Here is a 21,784-nt window from a genome sequence, read left to right as displayed (position 1 = left end):
GAGACACTAATAACACACACAATCTTATTCACAGAAGGCATGGCCGGTATTTGTAACTTCAAATTCTCCTGGGGTGGTTTTGTTGCTGCCAACACAAACCTGACCAGAACTGAACAGAGAGAAGCTAACTGGTCAGGCACAAAGTCTACAAAAGCTGTGACAGAGCTGAAGAGGTTCCTCTGTTGTGCTGCATGTGGGTAAAGGTGGTGTTTTGATCGGCAGAGGCACAGCTTTGCCAGTGTATCTGTGGGCTGAGTTTAGAACAGATTGTCAGGGCAGACTGAAAAGCTGTTTCAGGTGGTGGATTTTACGTTTCAGAAAAAATCCCCTGAGACTTTCTTGGACAAAGTCAAATTAGACAGTTGTCCTCCTGCGTTGGGTGACATGGAGCAGCCAGTAACCGAGAGAGAAAACCCTCCCCTTCCTTCAGGAGCTCCTCAGCAGGTGTCTGCGTGGTCAGCGGAGCGGAACAGCTGCACAGAGTCAGGTATCCTTCAGTCCCTTGCTAACAGTACAACACTCCATACCACCCGTCAAGCACAGTTTCTAGTTTTCTCCCTTTCTCGTCATTGTTAGTCCAACTGGAGGCACAACGCTTTGAAATCTAAGCATTTTCTTTGTCTTTTTCTTCTCTTTTTTTTTTTTTTTTTTTCTTGGGGGGTGGGGTCCAGGTGACATTGGAGAACCCACTTCTCTCTGCTCAGAGACTGCCTTTGAGCAGTTGGATCAGCTCACCAGTGAGCATGGTGACCAAAGGCGGGAACAGGCATGCCAGCAGCGTGGAGCTGAGGGGCACGAAATGAGTGGAAGTGAAGAAACCGTAGAAGAAACAGAGCTGGTTGTCTTGGATCTAGAACATGTGAGAAGTCCTCCAATCTTGTCGTTCTTCTTCGCAGACCTGCTGTTTTTATTTGTATGAAATACACAAGGTAGATTGTCAGCAGCGGCTCAGCCATAGGCTGAAACCACGTGTTTAAAACAGGCTTTTGCAGAAGTACTGACTCCTGAGCGTGTCTGCTCCCTCAGGGTTAACCCCAAACGGGAGGCTCAGGAGGGAGCCGTGTAGTGGGTAAATCTGATACTCCTCAGTGCTCCTGAAAGAGAAGTACTGTCAGCAAGACCGAGCGGATGGGCTCTCAGAGGCAGCTCTTCTGATGTGTTTCTGACTTTCAGATATCCTCAGTAGTGGCTTTCTGCTGTCAACAAATACCCACTATGTAACTCCTCTCACTCATTACAGTGAGCGTAGCTAAAGGAAGAATGCAAGGGTCTGTGGCAGAAAATACGCTGTGTTATTTAACAGCGGGGGTAGCAGTAAGGTTTCTTCATAATTTCTTTACACGAGTACGTTGACTTGTATCAATGTCATACTTCTTGACAGCCTCTGATGAGAAGATTCCAGGCTGCCCTGAAGAGTCACCTCACTAAGCAGATGGAAAAAGTGAGCCTAGAGCTTCAGGAACTGGTACGTGGCATTCTTACTTTGCCTTCCCGCAGCAGCCCACCCCTGCCCGAGCTGAAGCCAGGTAACTGGTTTCCTCTTGTGTTTGCAGAGGGCAGCAGCGAAGAAGGGGCAAGCAGAGAGGGAAGAGCTTGGGCTGGTTCTTTACGAAGCGCAGCAGCAGCTGGCCCGCCTGCAGCTGGAACTGGAGAAGAGCCACGACCGCCGTTCTCAGGTGGCCATAGCACGTCAGCAGCTGGAGGAGGAGCTGGAGGGCCTCAGGCTTACTTACAAGCAAATGTGTCAGAACACACACGATGAACGCCAGAAAGGTGACCGAGGCAGCCCTTGCCAGGTTTCTTGGCTCTAGTACTGTGTGGAGAAAGGGATTTATTTGAATCCAAGTCAAGCATTGGATTGAAAAATACAGTAACATTGATCAGGAATCAGGCACTCGCTGAAACCTTTCACAGGTATTCCTGGTTGTTTCTAAGACCGTGTGGCTACCTTGTACTTCTAAGAAGGTCTTTAGGACTAAAACTGTTCCGGGCAGATGGGCTGCTCTGTGACTTAGAAGGAGGAAGATCCTGTCGCTCTGTTACGTTTGCCTGTGTCTCTGTAAGGGTGTGACGAGATCGCAAAGGTCGTGGGTCGTGAGGGGCACGCGGGAGCCTGAGAGTGCCATCCGTGTGGGAACCCGTCCCAGCCAAAGAAATGGACTTGACTCATGCTGGTTGTGCTGCAGGCCTGTGGGTAGGGGACAGGAAAACAACTGTGATGGCGAGGGTAGCTCAGCGTAGGATAAACTGCCTAGAAAGGTTTGGCAGGTTGCTGAAAAAAATAGAGAAGCGTTCAACAGACTGAGAAAGAGACAGTTCTGTTTTGGGGCAGAGGAGTGGAGTCACAGCCTCCTGAGGCCGCCCCTTCTTTGATCTCCTGGGCTTCTGAGTGCTGGGAAGCAATGAATTGCTTACCAAGATATTAGCTGTGCTTGTGGAGCTGTACTCCAAAGCCGATGCAAATTCACATTTCAGGGGGCCTGATTTGGCTGGTCAGTGTGCGAATTTGGCTTTGGGTGCTTCTGTGTTTCTTTCCCTTTTACCTCTGTTTAAAGTGTGTCTTACAAACATACTTTTCTGTAAATATTTTTCCCCCTGCCTCCCCAGTCTCTGCAATGCAGACCCAGGTTGAAAACTTGGCCTTGCACCTCTTCTACGTGCAGAACACGGACCATATGCACCATAATATTTTACTAACGAAACGGTCGACAAAGAGGGCTGAGCTGGAGAAGGCCCAAGCTGACGTGGAAAAGAAAAAACAGGTATCAAGTAAAACTCTCTTCTTTCAAATAAATAAATGAATTCAGGTGACAGCTAGTGGCGAGTCTCGGAGGACGTGCTGCCTTGGCAGAAGGAAGGCTGTAGTGAATATACAGACACCATGGAAGGTGCGTGGGGATATTTTCCCCAAATAATTGAAAATGAGAAGAATCCCCACCACCAAGATAGTGGCATGTACTGAACAGAATTTTTTTATGAGCCTTATAATAGGAAGTAGTAATCAGTAGTGATCACTCTTCACGCAGGCAACGGGGGTGTGGGGGCAGAAAGATATTTAGCAAAGAAGTATCATATGTTGAAGTCTGGAGAATTGCTCTGAGTCCCAAGGAAGAGCGAACTTGGAAGGTGAACTGAGCGGTCGGTGTGCTGGAGCTCCCTCTGCTGCCTCCTGCTTGCAGCAGGACACCAACTAATTACTGTTGATGCAGAATTGCGGGCAAACGGTTGAGATGGAATGGGTTTAGATGGTTTTTAACAAAGGATTTTAAACCATAAATTATCAAGATTCCCAGCTGCTGGAGAGGTGGCGCAATGTAACCCATGCTGGCAGGGATGACTGCTGCTTCAGATCTGAAGGACCAATTTCCTACTGTGGGTGGAACGATAAAAACCAGCAAAGAAGGTTTTGTTCTCTTGAAAATTGTCACTGCTGCATTCAGGAGTCGTTTGGATAGGAATGGAAGAGTTTCAGTAGGAATCAAAGCTAACTGAATTCATTTTCAGCCCAAGTTATTGCTGTAGAATTTAGTTGGTTAAGCCTGAGATTATGTTACTCATCCTGAGCTGTTTGGCTCTGCCTCTCTAGGATCTTCTGGTAGACCGCTTGACCCGGAAAGCCTACGAGCTGCAGGAACAGATTGCTCTGTTCGAAGCTCAGTTTGTGGCTCAGGCAGAGGACACAAAAGTAACTCGGCAAGCAGCAAATGAGGTAGGAGAATGCTTTTTTTTTGCTTCTGGTTAATATTTCCCTCTGGAAGGACCGACCCCGTTGGCTCATGCTCACGTGGTAGCTACAGTGTAGGACAGAGTTGTATGATCAGTTCCTGTTTGGAGGAATGAAGACTTTTTTGGTTTGGTTTGTTTTGTCTTTCCCTTTGTCCTCAAGAATTGCCTATAAATCACTTCCTCCCCCACCCTCTCTGCATTTTTTTCCTTGCAGACCTATGCTTTGTGGTCGGGGGTGACCATAAACCAGAGGCACGTTAGCTGAAGCTGTTCCTGCCCAGCGTATTATGAACACACACCAAAAAAAAGGCATTGTAACGTGAATTTGGTTTCCCAGCCTAGTATAGATTTATCCTGTCTACAAATCCTCTCTCCCCCAGGCTTGTATGGAGGTTCAGGCTATTAACATGGAGAAAAAGCGACTGATGAACCACTGGAATAGCAGCTTGGCGGGAATGAAGCAGAGAGATGAGGCCTATATCGCCACCCAAGCGCTGCTGAGGTACGGTATCTGAGAACAGTCCCAGGAGAGACCTCACACGGGTTGGACGGGAGGGCTGCTGAAAGGGGCAGTGCGTCTCCAGTTTATTGCTGCGCGTGCAGGATATGTCAAGCAGAACAAGTTTGCTGCTCTGAAGCACGTAGTAAGGTTAAAGGATAGGAAGCACAGTTCTTCGTCACTATTCTGTATCCAAAACACAACTCTCCCCCCAAATGTGTGGGGTTTTTAAAGCTGTTTAGAGTTTTTCTGTTCATATTTTAGTCCTTTAGAAGAGTTCCTTCACCTTTGCAACATCTCTCAATCCAAAGAGCTAGACTTCAAGAGGGATTTTACCTGTCGCTCTCAGTTAGGGTTTTGTGATGCCTTCAGAAATCATCAGGAAAACCGTCCTGTTGTTGCCAAAGGAAGCGCTTATTTGCTCTGGAGTCAGCCTGGCTGATTCCCTGCAATGTGCTTTGATGGTGGCATCCTGGTAAGAGTGGGGGGTGGGGACAGGACTGAAAGCGGGAATTAATTTTCCTACGTACGTTTGCTTTTCAGTCTTCTGTCTCCATCCATCTTCTGATGACTCTGCACTGTCACAGCAGGGTGGCCTTTGTAAAGATCTTCCTCCTTGGTCTGTTGTCGCTGCAGTAGCGTGTTTGAAAAGAGGAATTTGTAGATGACTGTTCAGCGCGTGAGTCTACCCCTGTGGTGATTTTCCATCCTCTTTGCCTCTCCAGCAAGTACAGACATGACCTCAAGTCCCTAGAAACGGACATCCATGGCTGTAGGAAGTCAATCAGGAAGGAGGAGGAGAAGAATGAGTTGCTTGTCGCCATCCTGAGCCGTTCACAGAACGATGCCAAGATGACAAAGAAGCTGATTGCCCAGTGCCTTTCCAGGCAGGAGGCCTTGAAGGTGGAATCTGGCACCTACGCTCGCGTTCTCCACGAGACAGAGCAGGCCCTCAACAGGACCAGGATGGTGAGGAGAGTTACTTGGAAGAAGAACCTTTCAAATCAGACACAGATGTTTAATCCCCTTCCCCAAACAGTTGTAGTGACCCTGTCTCCTGTCTTTCCTGCGTTTAGGATCAAGCTGCTTGTCTGAATCAGTTGCTGTCCATCAGTAAGGACATAGAGAAAGGAACTGATGCCAAAGTGCAGATGGAGAACGAAATCATGGCAAAGCTTCAGGACCAGATGGTGTCCAGCAAAGCCACAAAGCACTTCTCGCAGCTGGCTGCAAAGCTCCGTAGGAGAAAAACAGACCTGGTGTGTTATCTCTTCCGTTTGGGAGGGCGGGGGAAGGAAACCGCCCTGAGCGGTGTTTCTCAAGTGTGTTTTGTCCGCGCCTTCCTTCTGCTTTTCAGATCTGCAGTTGAAGGTCTGCTGAGTTTGTGACTTCAGTTTGGTTCTTCCAGTGCTCTTATTGCGGGATTCTGGTGTACGCGAGAGGGTTTGGCCAAAAAGGCCTTGACACATAATGTACTGTTCTTTCTTTACTTAAAAAACGGGACAGAACGATGAATTCTGGGAGTTTTTACCATAAAGTAGTACCAGTTCTTATGTATTGGAGGAAGACAGTGGATATGTAGTACTGCTGTACTCCACATTGAACTAACCTGTATCTCTGTCCGGCATCATGGAATGCGATACAGGCCTGCTCTCGTTCCTGAGTGAGGATTACAGCCCAAGGAACAATCGAACCAGACCCACAGTTCTTTGTGGCACGATCAGTTGCTCTCTTTGGGAGTGTGTAACTGGAACAGATAGAAAAACGAGAAGATCCAGCGTAGTGTTTGTGGTGTTGAGTTGTGTGGGCTGGCACTAACAAGGCACCCACACCTCTGTATTTCTGCGGGTTACTTCAGCCTGGCCCTGGGATTTTTAAATCGGGGGCATTATCTTGAGCAAGAGGAAGAGTTCCAGGGCTGGCTTCCGTTGTGAGAGAGGGGCCCCCCGCCCCCTTCCCACAGGCACACCAACAAGCGGACACTCGCGTTGTCTCCCATCAGCACCTGCGGTGCACGGCTGGATGTAGCCAGAGAGTCGTGGCCGCTGGCGGCGCGGGGGCAGCAGAAGTCACCCGGCTGCATTCGCGCTGCGCTCAACAGGCACCCGCCTTTCTGGCTGCTGCGGTGGTGGTTCGGTGAGGGACGTGCTTGTCGGGTGTGGTGGAGAATGTCCTGCTCCGGTGAGCCGGGCAGCTGGAGACACCCAGGCAGGGCAGGTAACTGCAGAGGTGATGAGCGCGGCCTCTTAAAGGCTTTGGGATGTTTGGGCTCCTTCATGCTCTTCAGCAGCCTTATGGCAGAGGTAAATGTTGGTATCTCCGTCAGGAGATGGAGAAACAAAGGTACAGAGCGGGTAAGTGGCTGGCTCGCAGCTTGTGGCACAGACCTGGGAGGAGAATCTAAATCCCCTGACTCCTGTGCCTCGGGAAGCGGGCGTTCCAAATCAATGGGCTGCTGCTGGTGACAGTAATTTGTTTTCTGTCTGTTGGCGTTCCTAGGAGCTGCATTTTTCCAAGGTTGAGAATGATGTGGCCCAGGTTATTCTGAATGGAACTCATACCAGCTGCAGGCTGACAGTTCTCCAAAACACACTTTGTCAGCTGGACAAGGAAGTGAAAAATACCCGTGACCTGATCAGCTGCAGGGAAAGCGAGATTGCAAGGTGCAGTCTCCTGACCGAGAACAGGCAAGCGGTGCTCAGCCAGTACAACAAGAGGTTGGAGAAGATTCTTGCGCGGCAGGGGGTATGTACATTCCCATTTCAGTCCCAGGCTTGATTTTATTCTTTGTGGTGACCACAGGTGCCCCTGATAAATGTAACTGTGTAAGTGCTGAGTAGTTAAAACTTTCAGGCATCAGTATAGAGGTTTAAAAGCTGCACTAGTTAATGTAAATGTTTACGTCTGTCAAACAGCTCTTAGTGCACGGGGGGAGGAGCTGGCATGAGGGAATTGTGAAATGAGGGTGTGCCCAGCACAGATTTCTGCAGGGAGTTGTCTGCGCCCGATGAAAACGTTGAATGACATCAATACTCTGGGAGTAACTAGGGTCTCATCAGAAAACCTGCAAATCCTGACAAGGGGCGAATGGAGCAGGCGGGGTGATGTAGATCACTTGGTGCTTGGCCCCATTCAGCTGATAGATACCCAGGTCTGCCCCTGGCACCGTGAGCTGCAAGACCTTTATAGAGCCCAATGCAAGAATGAGTGCTGTGGCAGACTCTTGGACACCCAGATGTGCCTGTTGTAGGAGCTTAGGAGGCCCCTCTCGCCCCAGAGCCTGAGAGCTGTTCGGGCTTCCCTTGCATTTGTTCCCGTGAGGTCAGGAATGATTGGTCCCATCCAGCTCCTGGGAAATAGAGGCACAAAGGAAGTAACAGTATAGCGGAAGTATTCGGTAGGCATCTCAGCAGCTGGACCGGCCTTCTGCAAAAAGTGCTTCAGCAGCTTCTGCCTGATTAATCCCCAACCTTGCCCTCATCCAGGGTCAAGAACTGGGGTCACTGGAAATGGAGATCAACAAGCTGTCCAAGCAGATAGAAGAATATCACTCTGAGGTGATGACGCTACAAAAGCACTGGCTCAATCAGCAGCAAGAGCTGGTCAAGTTAACACACCAACGGGAGGAACAAGTAGCCTCCCTGGACACGTTAAAGAAACGGATCACAGTAATGCAGCAGAAGAAAGTGCGCAGGGAAAGTAGGTCATTCCCCAACTCTTTTTAAAACGTTCAGCTGTGAATGGAGGAAAAAGGGAGCGAGGGCTTACGGACGGGTGAGCCAGACCTTCACCAGAGAATGCGCCGTGCTCCTACGTCCGTGTGAGCAGTAACGCAGGCGGCCCCAGCACTGCTCTGGGGCTACGAGCCAGGCACCTCTGCTGCTCTGCCTGGCGTTATTCCCTGTCCCGACTGATCCCGCTGCCTTAACGGGCACAACCGAACCGAAGTGGCCGTGTCACGTGCTACACTTCTTAAATAACGTTTGCAAGTAGTTGGTGGGTAAATGTCCCCACCACGATGGCGCTTCCCTTGGCTCAAACCAGCTCTTTTCCACAGCAGTCTCCTTCAAAACCGTATTTGGGTTTTGGGCTTGTGGAAAAACGGTTTGGCTGGGTACGTGGGACGCAGGTGGCTCTGCAGGCAGCGTTGTCTGGTCTGATGGCAGTCTGTCACGCCTTGCCTGTGTTCCACCTGCTGCTTGTGGGAATTTTAAGACTTTTTTTTTTTTTTTTTCTGTTCACCTGTAGATGAAATTCAGCAGGAAACAAAAGAGCAGAAAGACATCGAACGTCACATGAGGAACATGTCCAATGACTTGATAAAGCTGAATGTGTTGATCAACAAGAACAGCAGCAGCTTCGAGGAGCTGCAATATGGCAACACGATCACCGAGAACGAGTTTGTGCGCTCTCTCAAGGTACAGACATCTCATTTCCAGGTCTCAGCCTCCCGTGCAGATCGGAGGCAGACAGTGACCGTGTAAATCTTTCTTAGTCTGACCACGTTGTGTTGTCTGACAATGTTATGCTTCCCAAACCTAGGCAGCAGAAAAAGAGTCGGTTGAGATGCAGGAGAAGCACAGTCAGCTGACTGAGGAGAAGGAAAGACTCCTAAACAGCCTGGTGGAAGCAGAGTAGGTACCAGAGAGGTTCTTGCTTTGTGCCACCCTCTTTGAATGTAGGTGTCCATGTCACCTTTCCTCTCTGCTCATCGAACTGAACCAGCAACAGCAAATGTGCTTCTGTCCTTCTCGGAGAAGATGAAAGGAGTTTCATGGATTTTTGGGCGCAGAAGCTGAAAGGTGCTTTAGCTGTCTCTGCAAGCAGCGAGAGCCATGAGGATGTCGGCTTTAACAGTTCCAGCAGGCTCGTGCTGGACGTTGCTGAGATCTGTATGGGGTGACTCTGCCTGCGCTCTCCTCCGCCAGTCACTCGGAGCGAGCGTGCTGCGCTGGGCAGCTCACTGGGGTCCACCAGCCCCCGGCAGCCTGGGCACGCTTGTTGTTAGTCACCGTGCCACCACCGTGCCACGTTGTGGATGGCGGAGCTCCCTGTCTGGTTCCACGCTGCTCCTGGCTGCCCTTTTACGTGTCCCACGTGCAAACCCTCAGGTTCTGCTGCACCTTCAGCTCCATGTTCAGGACTGAGCTCGGGAGCGTGCTGCCACGCGTGCACAGGGAGCGAGCGTCCTCTCGGGCACTGACAAAGGTGCCGCTTTCCCTTTCTGTCACTGAAGGCATCAAATCCTGCTGTGGGAGAAGAAGATCCAGCTGACGAGAGAGATGCGTGCGGCGGTGGAGTCTGAGTCAGGGCACGGCGAGCTCCACGCCATGAGAACAGAGATTCACAGGATGCAGGTGAGCCCCGGGGGAGGAGCACTGGGGAGGGGAAGCTGCACACGATGGATTCAGCTTCGGCGTTGCTGAAGGCAGGAGATGAGAAACGGGCTGGGGAAGCAGCATTGCCAGGCCACAGCAATGTTGGAAATCGTACACCCTCCAGCTGGGCCGAATGAAATACATCCAGCGTGCGTGCTCTTCGTGCCTTCCTTGCGCCTGCCGTGTAATGGGCTGCAGCAGAGTCTAGAGACACCTGAGAAATCTATTTAAAACATAATATGTTTGCCACCTTATGCCGTGACCCCAATTTATAAGCAAAGGAATGTTGATGACTAAATATTGCATCATCTTAATCACTGGTTAGGGAAGCCTTCTGTCTTCTGGCAAAGCAACTCTTCCCTTTTGTTCCCAGGTTACTTTACTCTTCTGCTTTTCCTATTGCTAAGGAGTTCCAGTGAAACCTTTTGAAGATTACTTTAGACGAGTTGATAATCCAGCCCTTTGCTTTCCAGATCCACACAGGGCAAGCCGGGTTTGGGTTTAGAGCAAATTTGGCTTGCCAACGCTCACGTGTCACGTATGTCTGGTTTATGTGGAGGGGATGTGCCGCACAGAATCGGTTCGGTGCCGTTTGTGAACATTGGTTACTTTCAGCCTATTTCATATCTTGACACACGGCAGGTCCGCTATGGCCAGCTGATGAAGCAGCAGGAGAAGATGATTCGTGATATGGAGGCATCTGTTTCTCGCAGAGAGGTGATAGCGCTTTGTGGAGAGGGTCAGAACAAAAGAGACAAGAAGCTTGTCCCCAAGAGCGTCTTCCACTGCAAGAAACAGGAGCTGAGAAAGAAGATCAGCAAAGCCCAGAAGGTGAGCGAGCAGAGCAGGGCTGCAGGAGTTCACCGGGGCTGTAAGGAGCACCAGGGTGGGCTGAGCGCAGACACGCGGGGTGTCGGGACACAGACGGGACAGGCTTTGGAGGCTCCTTAAAAAACCCCACAGGAGAGTTCTGGGGAGATGGCTGGGAGTGCAGCTGGACGAAGAACCACACTCTGCCCTTTCCTTCTCTTCCGTTTGCCAGAACGTTCAGGACTGCAACGCAACCCTCCTGGAGCTGGAGAGCGCCCAGGCGTCCCTCGGTGCCGCCTTCTCGGAAAAGCAGCAAGAACTGCGCAGGCTGGAGGCTGAGTGCGACGGCCTCGATGCAGACGCAGAAGCTCGTAGGAACAGGAAGCGACGCGTGAGCGGCTCCGCTCCCTGGAGCTCGCGAGCCCAACGGGACCGGCTGCTTTCTCCTGGTGCCGGCTCCCCATCTCCCTGTCTCGCCACCATCCTGAACTGAGTGTGCTTGGCATTTTAGCGGCACTTTAAGTTAACTGAGCACACCTTGAGGGCTCATGGGGGTCCTGAATTGGGGCTGCAGTTGTACTCTTAGCGAGGCAGCATTCACCTGGAGACATCAGCCTGAAGGACATGGTTTGTGTCTTGAAAATACCCGGTCACAGCTCTCCTCTGTGAGCGCTTTCTGGCTGCTCATATGTTACAGATTTGAGAGCCAGCTGAAGGTCTTGAATGGCCTCCTGCAAAGGTTGTAAGTTGGTCAAACTCTGTCCTGGCGAGGGTTGCCCTGTGCATGCAGGTATTTCTCTGGTTTATGGAATTCTGTGATGAACATTTAATTTATTTTTTTTTTTTCTATTAGCTGACGTGTAGATGTGGTGCTTAGGGACACGGTTTAATGGTGGACTTGGCAGCGTTAGGTTCATGGTTGGACTCAATGATCTTAAAGGTCTCTTCCAACCTAACCACTTCTCTGGCTGTACCCGTTAGCAGCTGTTCTGCCGGTACAAGGGGGACTTGATAGCCCTGTCCCTCTTCAGAAGCCCTTCCCTTTCAGAATGTGATGGTTCCAGTACCGGTGACAAAAGTCACCTGCCTTTCTTAGTGCTTTTCTCTCTGCGGCCTGCTGTCAAAGCAATTTCTGTTGTTGCTTTCCTCAGAACCTTTTGGAGATCGTGTCCTACCAGACTCGCCGGAAGCACCTGCAGGCGCTGAAGGAAGGGACGTACACTCCCCTGTGCCGCACGGAGCAAGCCTGGAGAAATGAGCACCAGAAACTGCGCCACCGGCTCCAGACCATCGATGCCATCGTCCAGCAGATCCAGCAGGACCATCCCCAGCACTACCGGACTCTCCAGTGGCTCAGACAGTGCTTGGGCTCCAGGCTGGGCTCGCAGGAAGCCTGACTGCCACGAACCCCATCCATGTAACCCTCAGCTCTTGTTCTGCTGGAGCCTGCAGGCTTTGTAAATAAACAAATATCTAAACACTAAGTCTGTGTAGCAGGTAGTGGTCACGAAAGCTGTAGCAGTGCAACTGATTTTTGTTTCCTTGGCTGCACAAGGGTGGCTTCATCCCTCCCCCTGGCCTGGGGCGCTGGGGGCAGCCGCCCCCTTCCCCTCCGGGCCCCCCCTCTCTCACCGCCTTTCCCTGCAGCTCCGGGAGGCGGAAGGCCCCGGCCCCGGCGGGGGAAGGCGCCCGCCCGCTCCCGGGGCCGGTCCCGCCCCGCAGACGCCTCCGTGATGTGAGGCCGGTCCCGCCGCGCCTGCTGGGAGGCCGGGCCGGGCCGGCGGGGCCATGGCGGGGCCAGGGCTCCCGGCCGCGCTGCTGCTGCTGGCGCTGCTGGGCTCCGCCGCGGCGGGCAGCCCCGGGGCCGCCGGCTGCCAGGTGCCCCCGGGCGAACGCTTCGACTGCGGCCCCGAGCGGCTGCTGTCGCGGGCGGACTGCGAGGAGCGGGGCTGCTGCTACGCACCCGCCGGCTCCGGCTCCAGCCCCGGCTCCGGCTCCAGCCCCGGCCCGCCCTGGTGCTTCTTCCCCAGCGGCTACCGGAGCTACCGGGCGGAGAACCTGACGGCCACCGCCACCGGCTCCGCCACCCGGCTCCGCCGCGTCGCCGCCAGCTTCCTGCCGGGGGCCGTGGGCAGCTGGCGGCTGGACGTGGCACTGGAGACCCCCACCCGCCTCCGCTTCACGGTGCGAGCCGGCCCCAGGCCCGGTGCCCCGGTGCTCCGGACCCCCCCGCTGACACCCCCCCCCCTCCCTTCTGTCCCCGCAGCTGCGCGACCCGGCCCGGCAGCGGTACGAGGTGCCCCTGGCCACGCCGCGGGCGAGCGGCCGAGCCGCCTCCCCGCGCTACGGGCTGCAGATCAACCAGGATCCCTTCGGCCTCGTCGTCTGCCGGCAGCGCGACGGGCAGGTCCTGTAAGTGCCCGTCCTGCCCCGAGCCTTCCCGAAGGGATTCGGTCTGGAAGCGGGTCCTGGCCCAAACCCCAGCGGTGCGTGGGACGGAGCAGGGATGCAGCAGGGGATGGCGGTGACAGCAGCGGGGTGGCGGTCAGCGGCTGCGGGGCCTTTGCTTTGAGCCCCTCTGCGGTTCGGTGCCTGGGAAGGGAAGCAGGAGTCTCAGAGATCAGTCGAAACCCGGCTGCTGGGCACCGCTGGGGCTGTTTGCCAGAGTTTCCCTTTCTCTCCAACAGGCCGAACACCACCGTCGCGCCCCTCTTCTTCGCAGACCAGTTCCTGCAGATCTCCACCTCTTTGCCCTCCCATTTCATTTCTGGGCTGGGGGAGCACCAGACGCCGCTGGTCCTCGACACGGCGTGGACCAGGGTCACCCTCTGGAATCGGGATATGGCGCCTGTGGGACGGAGCGGGGCTGAGGGAGAGGGAGGTGGCTCATCTGCGCCTGTGGGGGTGGCCCTGCAACCTCTGACATCTTGTTTGGGGCTGGGGAAAGGTGTCGGTGGCTGTGGAGCTCTGGGACCTGGCCTCAGCCCTGGGCAAGCCCGTGGGACCGTTGTCCCCAAGTCAGGCTTTGTCCCCCCTGGGGCTCTTGTTTGGCTCAGAAGCCGCTTTCCCTGACACGGTCCAGGGCTCTTGTTTGGGGCAGAGCTCTGCAGTGTCTGGGGCTGTAAGCCCTGGCTTTGCACCCCGAGCCGTGACGGTGCTTCTGGCCAGTGGCAGGCAGGTGGGTGGGTGGGTGCTGTGCTGGGGCCTCCAACGGAGCCTCACCCGCACTGCACTGTGCTCTACTCCAGCCCCAGGTCAACCTCTACGGCTCCCACCCTTTCTACCTGGTGATGGAGGACAGCGGTTCGGCTCACGGCGTCTTTCTGCTGAACAGCAACGCGATGGGTGAGTCCCACGGAGGTGCTGGGCATGGGCTTGGCCCACGTCCCCATCCTCAGCTTGTTCCTCCGGCGCTCGCGCTTCGCCAGATGTGCTCCTGCAGCCCAGCCCGGCCCTGACCTGGCGCACGACGGGCGGGATCCTGGACTTCTACGTCTTCCTGGGCCCTGACCCCAAGAGCGTGGTGCGGCACTACCTGGACGTCATCGGTAGGGCCGAGCCACGGGCGGGTGGCACGGGTGCTCCTGGGATGGCTCTGCCGGGATGCTGCGTGGCCCGTCTGAGGTGAGGGCTGGGGCTGCCCCTGAGGTGAGTGAGGCCCTTGGGTGGGTGACGGGGTGTCTTCTGCCTGGTGGCTGCCCGGGGGTGGTGGGTGGGAGCTCCAAGCCGGAGCTGGGCCGGCTGGGGCATCCCCGGGGGTGACCTGAGGGCTGGGCAGGGGAAGGAGAAGGGAGACAGACCCCCCAGCACAGGCACTGGGCACCCCGACTCCCAGAGCCCCCCTGATCCCCCCCCAGCCCCGCTCCCCCCCTGCAGCTGCCCCGTCCCCAGCCCCTCCCCTGAGGCCAGTCCCGCAGCCCCAGGCTGCCCCGCGGCCTGTCCTGGCAGCGGCGAGCGGGGCCTCGGGCAGGCCCAGGGCTCTGTTAACCCAGGGGCCTTCAGCAGCCGTGCGGGGAAGGAGCGGGGTCTGCAGGAGCGGCTGCAGCAGGAGAGGCTCCGGCCTGGGGCCGGCTGTGACAGTCAGGGTTCTTTCCCTCTGCCAGAGGCCGTGCCAGGGGCTCGGTTGTCTGTTCCTGCCCTGGGGATGTCGTCAGCTGCATCCAGCTCAGGGTGAAGCTGAGGAGATGGGCAAAAGGAAAAGCAGCTGGAGAAGGACACGAAGGGGATCCGGCTGCGAGCTGCCCCCAGCTGCAGACAAGAGACAGCTGGCCTCTCGGCGTGAGGAAGGGTCCCTGTGAGTAGTCCTGAGCAGAGCTGGTTACCAACATGCACTGCGGGGTCTGTGTGCGTAACCAAAGCACGGTACAGCCATGTAGTGTGTGTGTGTGTGTGCGCACGTGAGGCTGTGTATGTAGGAAGCCTCATATTGTAAGAGCTGAGAGAGGCAGAGACAGAAGAGTCTGAAGAGTAAAATCCTCCCAGCAGCACCAAGAGCGGGAGCGGCAGTGAGTCCTGGGCCCTTGTGTTATACTCAGATCTGAATTTTGATTTCATTGGTAATTAATTGTTTTGAATGAACAACTAACGTCTTATAGTTAATTCTTTCCTGATTCAATTAATTTACATTATGGTAAGGAGTAGACAAAACCTCACTTATGCTAAGAGACAGCAGATGCAGGCCTTAGGAAGATGGCCAAAGCTGAAGGTGCTGTGGATTGGGAAACTGTACAGAACACAGAACGAGGAGGGAGGGAGGCAGGTACAAGGGGTGAAATTGTACGTTCTCAGCTAGTTCTCTTATGTGATGAAACCATTGAAACAAAGGAATGTTGCTGTGAAGACTCTCCCGTCCTCCCCATCCTAATTTGTATATCAGAGATTTTGATCAGTAAAATAATGAATGACTAGATTAGGAAAGGACTATTAAGAAAGTTATAGAATAGGGCGGACCAATCATTGTAACTGTCAAAATTAATAGCGGGCATAAGATGCATGCTTATGTTAAAATCTGTTAAAGATCATGACTTTGCAGAAAAAGGGTGTAAGATGTTGAATTTTTGATGTAACTTTGAAGCACGTCAGGTGGAGCTGTCCCCATGCTTCCCAGCGCTGCAATAAAGACGTGCCGGCTTATCTGCAGTTGTGTAGATAAATTTGTCGTGATTGCGACCCTCCGTCCACACTTGGGGCCGTGTCACCCCTCTTGTGCTCCGGGTGCCTCCCTGTGCCTGTGCCCTCCCACCTTCCATCACTGGCGTCACTCTTTTGCTTCCCTGTACCTTTCTTCTTCTGTCTGTTCTCGTACCCTGCTCCCTCTTCGTCCCTCTCTGGTTTCCAAGGCCCTCTCTTGTTCTGCTATTCTACCTGCCCCTTTGGTTTTTCTTGCTCTCCCTCTGTCCTGCTCCCTGCCCCTCTTTTTTCCTTCCTCTGTCTCTGTCCTGCAGCGCATGGCTGGGTTTTTGTTCACTGCCTCTTTGTCCCGATCTGCATCCCTCCTTGTTGTTCACAGTCTCTCTGGCTTCTTGCCTGCGCTGCTTTTTCTCTCTCTGCCTGCATGTCCCACTCCCTGCCCCTGTCCTCCTCTCTCTCCTTCATCGAATTGTAGAATGTATTGGGTTGGAAGGGACCTCTAAAGGCCATCTAGTCCAAACCCCCTACAACAAGCCGGGACATCTCTAACGAGGTCAGGTTGCTCAGAGCCCCATCAGGCCTGACCTTGAATGGCTCCAGGGATGGGGCTTCCAGTACCTCTCTGGCAACCTCTTCCAGTGACCCAGCACCCTCATATTAAAGAACTTTTTCCTAATGTCCAACCGAAATCTAGCCTTTTCTAGCTCAAAACCACTACCTCTCGTCCTATTGCTACAAACCCTTGCGAATTGTTCTTCCCTGCCTTCTTAGAGGCCCCCTTCAGGTATTGCAAGGTTGCTACCAGGTCCTCCTGGAGCCTTCTCTTCTCCAGGCTGAACAACCCCAACTCTCTCAGCCTGTCTTCATAGGGGTGTCAGACCTTGGTGGCACCAAACTGATCTCAAACAAAGACAACAGGAGTTTGAAGATAAGAGAATGGTAAATGTCTGATTTCCTAGGTCAACTTAGGAGGGACATCATTTACTTCACTGCAGTTCCTTTGTTGTTGTTTTGTATCTTAAGACCCAGCTTCTTTCCCCAAAGGGGTGCTAGCTTTGTGGAGGTACCACCTAGCACACTTTTCTGTGCAGGACTGGAATTAAACAAATATCCTGACTGTGTTTTTCAGCTCTTTGCAGACTGAGTAAAAGAACCCTGATTGGGGGGACAACAGGACTTACAGTGCTAATACCCCCCCCCCAGCTTTTTGGAAAGCACGTAGAAGAAAGTGTGACAAAGGAGCTCATAGAGAGGAAGGGGGAAGAAAACCCACCAGATGACTAAGAGCTATGTCTGTAGTTGGATAAAGCTGCTCCGAGAGAGAGAGACATCCATCTTCCCTGCATGGGAGAGTCAGGGCAACGACTAGAAATGAGGAGCTGTAATCAGGTGTCCTTTTTCAACCCCAGTGTCGAAGCTGTCCTTTGAGCATTTCCTAATCCCACTGCAGCTGAAGTGGGTCAGGTACCTCAAAAGCATCTCTTGACTGACCCAGCTGATCTCTGCACTTGTCCACATGTGAAGGGGGAAAATACCCGCTTTGAGTAATGGCCTCATTAATGCCTTTAGCCTTAGGGTCTGGGTATGGACTCTGACAAGCAGGAGGAGTTGAATAGACCTTCTGATGGGTCTCCCCCTGTTGCTGCTAGTGTTTCTGTAGGGATCCTTCATCTGTTAAGTACAGTTCTTGCCTCCTGTCCCACTCCTCCCTCTCTGCTGGTTTCAGCTGGTAGTGAAAAGTCGGGGGTTTTCTCCATTTTTTCACTTTGTAAAGCAAGGGGTTTATGGTGTAAAAAAAAAAGCTAATGCTGCCTTTAACTGAATGTTGCCCTGCCCTGTCGGTCCTGTGCTGCTTCTGACTGCAAATGAGCCTCAACACGCAGGACAAGTGGAGGGTGGGAGGTGAAAATGATGCCTTGCTGTAGCTGGAGTTCCAGGGCGGTAACCTGGGCGGCCTCCAAACCAGGTGCCTGGTGTCGTGCTCTGCCTAACGGGGCAGTGAGCTGGCTGAGCCAGATCTGAACACCCTCTACAACCAGAGCTTGGCTTGGGCTGCTTTATATGCTGACTGGTTTAGATAAAACAGCCGTGTGTACAGCTGAGCCTCTGGACTATAAAAACTGAACACCGTGTTAAGAGCAGGAGGCTCTCCCAGCAACATTCGCTGCAGATTGGTTCATGTTCTCCCACTCTTCCATAAACAAACCCAAGGTAATACTGAATTTACTGCATGAGCTGTGTTTAACAGACTGCTTTGTTATTTCTCCTTCCACTAGAAGGCCCTTCCAGAATCAGCAACAGCACAGCAAATACATTGAACGAAAAGAAGCCGGTGTTAAACTGTCTTGTTTAGTGTCATCAGGAAGCTGATGGGAATATCCTTAAGTCAAAATTGGTATGGAACTGGAAATGGGTCCAAAACCTCTGCTGTGTGGCCCTTAGTAGGGTTGAAACCTTTTCATTTCCTGGTGATTAGTTCTAGCTGTCCAGAGCAATGCAAATCAGTTGTGTTAAGTTGGTAGCAACTTGGATCTTTTCTTCTATCTCCAAATGTTTTTCAAAAGAGGTAGTTGTGGCTTCTAAATTGGGTCAAGTTATCTAAAAATCATCAGCAGGATTTTTTTTCTCGTTTCTGTTAGTGCTGGGTAAAAGAGTAGAAGTTGATTTGGAAACCTGTAAGCTGAAGGGTGTTTCCCAATAAGTTTCTTTTTTTGCTTTTGTGGAGTCTTCAACATTTTATTTTCTCCCACAGTACTTGTAGGCTGCAGAAGCAGCCCCAGAGGCACTATGGAATTACTTGTGTAATTAGCTTGGCTCCTGCTAAGGATATAGCTTGCCGTCATACTCAGAAGCTGGTTGAAGCGATGAAGCCATGTGGGCTATTTGAAGGCGAGGAAGATCTGAATCGCAGGTCTAACAAGGCTGTAAAACTTGTTCACCTCTTCATTTTTTTAGGACAAACGGATGAGTTTTCTTTACAGGCTGGTTGTTCCTGGAAAACTGAGTAACTTGGTCAAAGAATGGATGTCAGACCTTGGTGAGAGCAAGGGAAGGATTTTTTATACGTTCTTCTGAAAACAGCTGAAGCCTTTTGATTTCTTTTCAAGGCCATACTACTGGGCTTTATGCTAAAGCTCAACTTTTGACTTTCTTCTCAAGTATTGAGTGGAGCCGTTGTAACTGTCATTGAAATAAGGTCTAAAAGATACCTCAGAGGAAGATCTTGAAGTCTTTGGGGCCCCGAATCAGTCTGTGAAGTGGCTCCATCAGTTGACTTGTAGCAGTTCACAAAGCTGGAACAAGGTGTTGTGGGGGAGGTAGATGGTAAATGGGCACTGATTTGTCCCAAACAGCCTGCAGCACCCAGTCTGCTTCGACATTGTGACAGGAAATTTGCCTTTTGTATAGCTTCTTCGTGTGTGCCTGCTGCAGGGAAGACCAACCATAGGTCTTATTTTGGGTAAAGTAATGAAAGGAATGCTACATTGGGGTGGGGGTGGGGGTTGGGGGGTGTGCTTTTGGGTTTTTTGAGTTGCAAGCACTCACTGCAGAAAACCAGCATCAGTCTGTTAGACTAACCACTGGGTACGGGCCTGAGAAGACACTTTATGGAGGCTGTTCTGGTAATGGTGGTGACGGGAGCCTCGGTGGAGTTGACAGCATTTGTGTTTCCTTTCAGCAGAGTGCTTTACCTGAGGAGAGTTGAGAGCAGAAGGAAATGACTTGTGTTCTTCTGGTTGTTTGATCCAGCCTTGTTCTTCCTTCGTTAAACCGCCTGTAATTGCCGTGCTATGGAATCAATTAGTGCTGTGTGTGAGCTGGTGGCTCCGTGAAGGCGCTGTAGAGCATTCAGCCTAAAGCAATGCAGGGGCAGCAGGCCCACCCCAGCTCAGATGCCCCTTTCCGCTGAGGAGGTACATCCATGTGACGATTACTGGGTGAACAGTCTCAGTTCCACTGAAGCTGCTCTAGACTGAGCTGCGGATGGGAGCAGTCTGACCTTCAGTCATCCGGTGTCCCAGCAGGGTTGAGATTAATGGAGGAGAAAGAAAAGGACAAGGCTGCTGGGATAGGACAGGAGGAGCAGAGCAGGAAGGGGGATGGGAGGACAGTGTGAGTGACAGTGGCAGGGAGAGGGGATGGAGGAAAGAAGAGAATGAGATGAAGAGGAGGCAAGCAAACAGGAGGGCGCAAGCGTGGGGTCAAACCCTTTCTCTCTCTCTGGAGAAAAGCTGCTGCTTAGCTGAGTCATGTTTTTCTGCCAAACAACTGCTCTTTTAACGTAATAATGATGGTGATGCTGCAGACCGTGGAAGACAGAAAACTCTTTCCTTGTTCTCTTTGGTCTATAAGAGTTGCTGAGGTGGAGTGGGTGGCCCTTGTGGCTAACTGCTGTGCGGCAGGAGTGTATTGTGAGGGGTGTTTGTGAGAAGATCCAACAGGAATGTCCAGTATAAACCCCTTGAATCCACTCAGTCATTGCTTCAAGGGAGTCATGCCTTTTCGTCTCATTTTGCCAGCTTACATAACCCAGAAGTGATGTGAGTTGCAGGGCACAGAGAGAAGTGTCCGAGTTTTTAGACTGGGGAGGGGTGAGCGTGTTGCAAGGAGATGTTGAGTGCTGTATTTAATTTATGGTTTATCAGCATTTGGACGATGGATGTTCTATCCCCAGTCTGGTAGGCAGAGGTCTGTGAAGCAGATGAGGCAAATCTTAGGGAATGAGCTGGTGGAAGACTTGCCCGCTGGCAGGAGAGGCCTAGAATGGACAAGTGCTGCTTTTGATGGAACGTTTCCTGTAATGCCTTATTTCGCTTCTAGATTTGGCTGTTGCTTTGAACTGAATTTGGTGATCCTTTAAATCTAACTTTCACTGCATTTGCTTGGAAATGCTGAGGTAGGAGAAGCCAGTTTTGTTATCTCCAGTAAAAAGTTATATGTGCTGAATGGAGATGATGTCTTGTAACTGGCAACATCTATCCTGAAAATCAAACAACATTGTCGTTGAGATAAAAGAAGGAGAAAAGCCTTTGCCTTTGTATTTGATCTATTGCTGCCATTTTTATTGCATGCTAACTGAAAATAATTCATCACTTAACATTGTGTAGGGGTGTGCAGTACAGACCAAAGGTGACAGTTAATTATTTAATGAGGGTAAATGCAACAATGCAGAGAAAGGATTAGAAACATCCAAAGTACTCTAGACTGTAATTCTGAAGAGAAGAGCAGAGCATCTTCCAACTGAAGGAGGCTGTAAGGCAGGAGAAGAAAGGCACAGCAAGAGAGGCCTTGTGGAGCTAGTGTCTGTGAGCAAAGACAGACCCAGGCTGGGAGGGTGCCGGTCCATAGCGAGTTCAGGCTTTGGATGAGACCCCTAGGTAAACTTGGTCAGCTGGCAGACATAATAGTAAAACATCAGAGAAAAATGTTAATTAAAAGTCCATGAGCATGGTAGTGCTTTATGTTAGAAGACTGATGTGCCAGGAAATAGATTTCGCAAAGCTCCATCCTGGTTGATAAGGGTGGATGGGGACACGTGCTTTTGAAGTCAGACACACGCAAAGTTGTCTTCGTCCAGCTCTTCTTGCTGTGCATAGCGTGGCTGTCCCTGGCGCTGCACGGAGGGAATACGGAAGGCAAAGACAGGACCTGAACAACTGCTCCTTCCTCTCCTGCTGATGTGTTACTATGGCACGTGTATTCGTTTTCGTGTTGTCATCGATAGACAGTGATACACGGGCCTTTGGAGATCCCGATAGAGAGTCCCACTGTGAGAGGCACAGTATAAACCTCTCGTCTATCTCTGGGTTTCTCACAACTGTTAGCGTGAAGTCACGTCACATCAGATCTATAGAGAAGCCTGCTCAGCACCACGGTGAGGATATGTCGACCAGACACACCTTAAACTGGTAAGGAGGGCAGCCGAGGAGAGGGGGGATCCTGGGGGGCAGAATACTTGCTTGAAAGATGTGAGAGGATGTGACTGTTTTGTGTTCTACATGAGCGCTTTAAGCGTGACTGAGTTCCTGAGTTTGTGTTAATAGCTCTCGCATACTGCAAGTGAGCGCTGTAAGACAGGAATTTGCTCTCGACAGCTCCCTCCAAGGAAGTTGTAGTGAGGCTGGTGTTGGTCTCTTCTCCCAAGTAACTAATGACAGGACAAGAGGTAATGGCCAGGGCAGACTGGCTATTAGGAAAAATTTCTTTACTGAAAGTGTGGTCAGACATTGGCCCAGGCTGC

The 21,784-nt window shown here is 52.0% G+C and overlaps 1 protein-coding gene across 1 annotated transcript in view; it reads left to right on the top strand.

The window, feature by feature from the left end:
- Positions 1-799: 799 nt before the first annotated feature.
- Positions 800-21,784, top strand: part of LOC147414647 (coiled-coil domain-containing protein 40-like) — a 64,637-nt gene continuing 43,652 nt past the window's right edge. Inside the window, exons 1-23 of the mRNA XM_086472015.1 lie at positions 800-859; positions 1,382-1,465; positions 1,554-1,773; positions 2,608-2,762; positions 3,587-3,709; positions 4,107-4,228; positions 4,951-5,194; positions 5,302-5,484; positions 6,725-6,970; positions 7,711-7,924; positions 8,474-8,643; positions 8,768-8,859; positions 9,462-9,582; positions 10,246-10,434; positions 10,646-10,804; positions 11,565-11,773; positions 12,444-12,597; positions 12,680-12,825; positions 13,101-13,263; positions 13,361-13,489; positions 13,662-13,758; positions 13,842-13,961; positions 21,269-21,452. Of these exons, the coding sequence (XP_086328141.1) occupies positions 800-859; positions 1,382-1,465; positions 1,554-1,773; positions 2,608-2,762; positions 3,587-3,709; positions 4,107-4,228; positions 4,951-5,194; positions 5,302-5,484; positions 6,725-6,970; positions 7,711-7,924; positions 8,474-8,643; positions 8,768-8,859; positions 9,462-9,582; positions 10,246-10,434; positions 10,646-10,804; positions 11,565-11,773; positions 12,444-12,597; positions 12,680-12,825; positions 13,101-13,263; positions 13,361-13,489; positions 13,662-13,758; positions 13,842-13,961; positions 21,269-21,452 (3,584 nt within the window). The remainder of the gene's footprint in view (positions 860-1,381; positions 1,466-1,553; positions 1,774-2,607; positions 2,763-3,586; positions 3,710-4,106; positions 4,229-4,950; positions 5,195-5,301; positions 5,485-6,724; positions 6,971-7,710; positions 7,925-8,473; positions 8,644-8,767; positions 8,860-9,461; positions 9,583-10,245; positions 10,435-10,645; positions 10,805-11,564; positions 11,774-12,443; positions 12,598-12,679; positions 12,826-13,100; positions 13,264-13,360; positions 13,490-13,661; positions 13,759-13,841; positions 13,962-21,268; positions 21,453-21,784) is intronic.

Source organism: Leptosomus discolor, chromosome 12, assembly GCF_034619465.1.
Source record: "Leptosomus discolor isolate bLepDis1 chromosome 12, bLepDis1.hap2, whole genome shotgun sequence".
NCBI lineage: Eukaryota > Metazoa > Chordata > Aves > Leptosomiformes > Leptosomidae > Leptosomus > Leptosomus discolor.
This window is presented reverse-complemented; position numbering and strand designations above follow the sequence as displayed.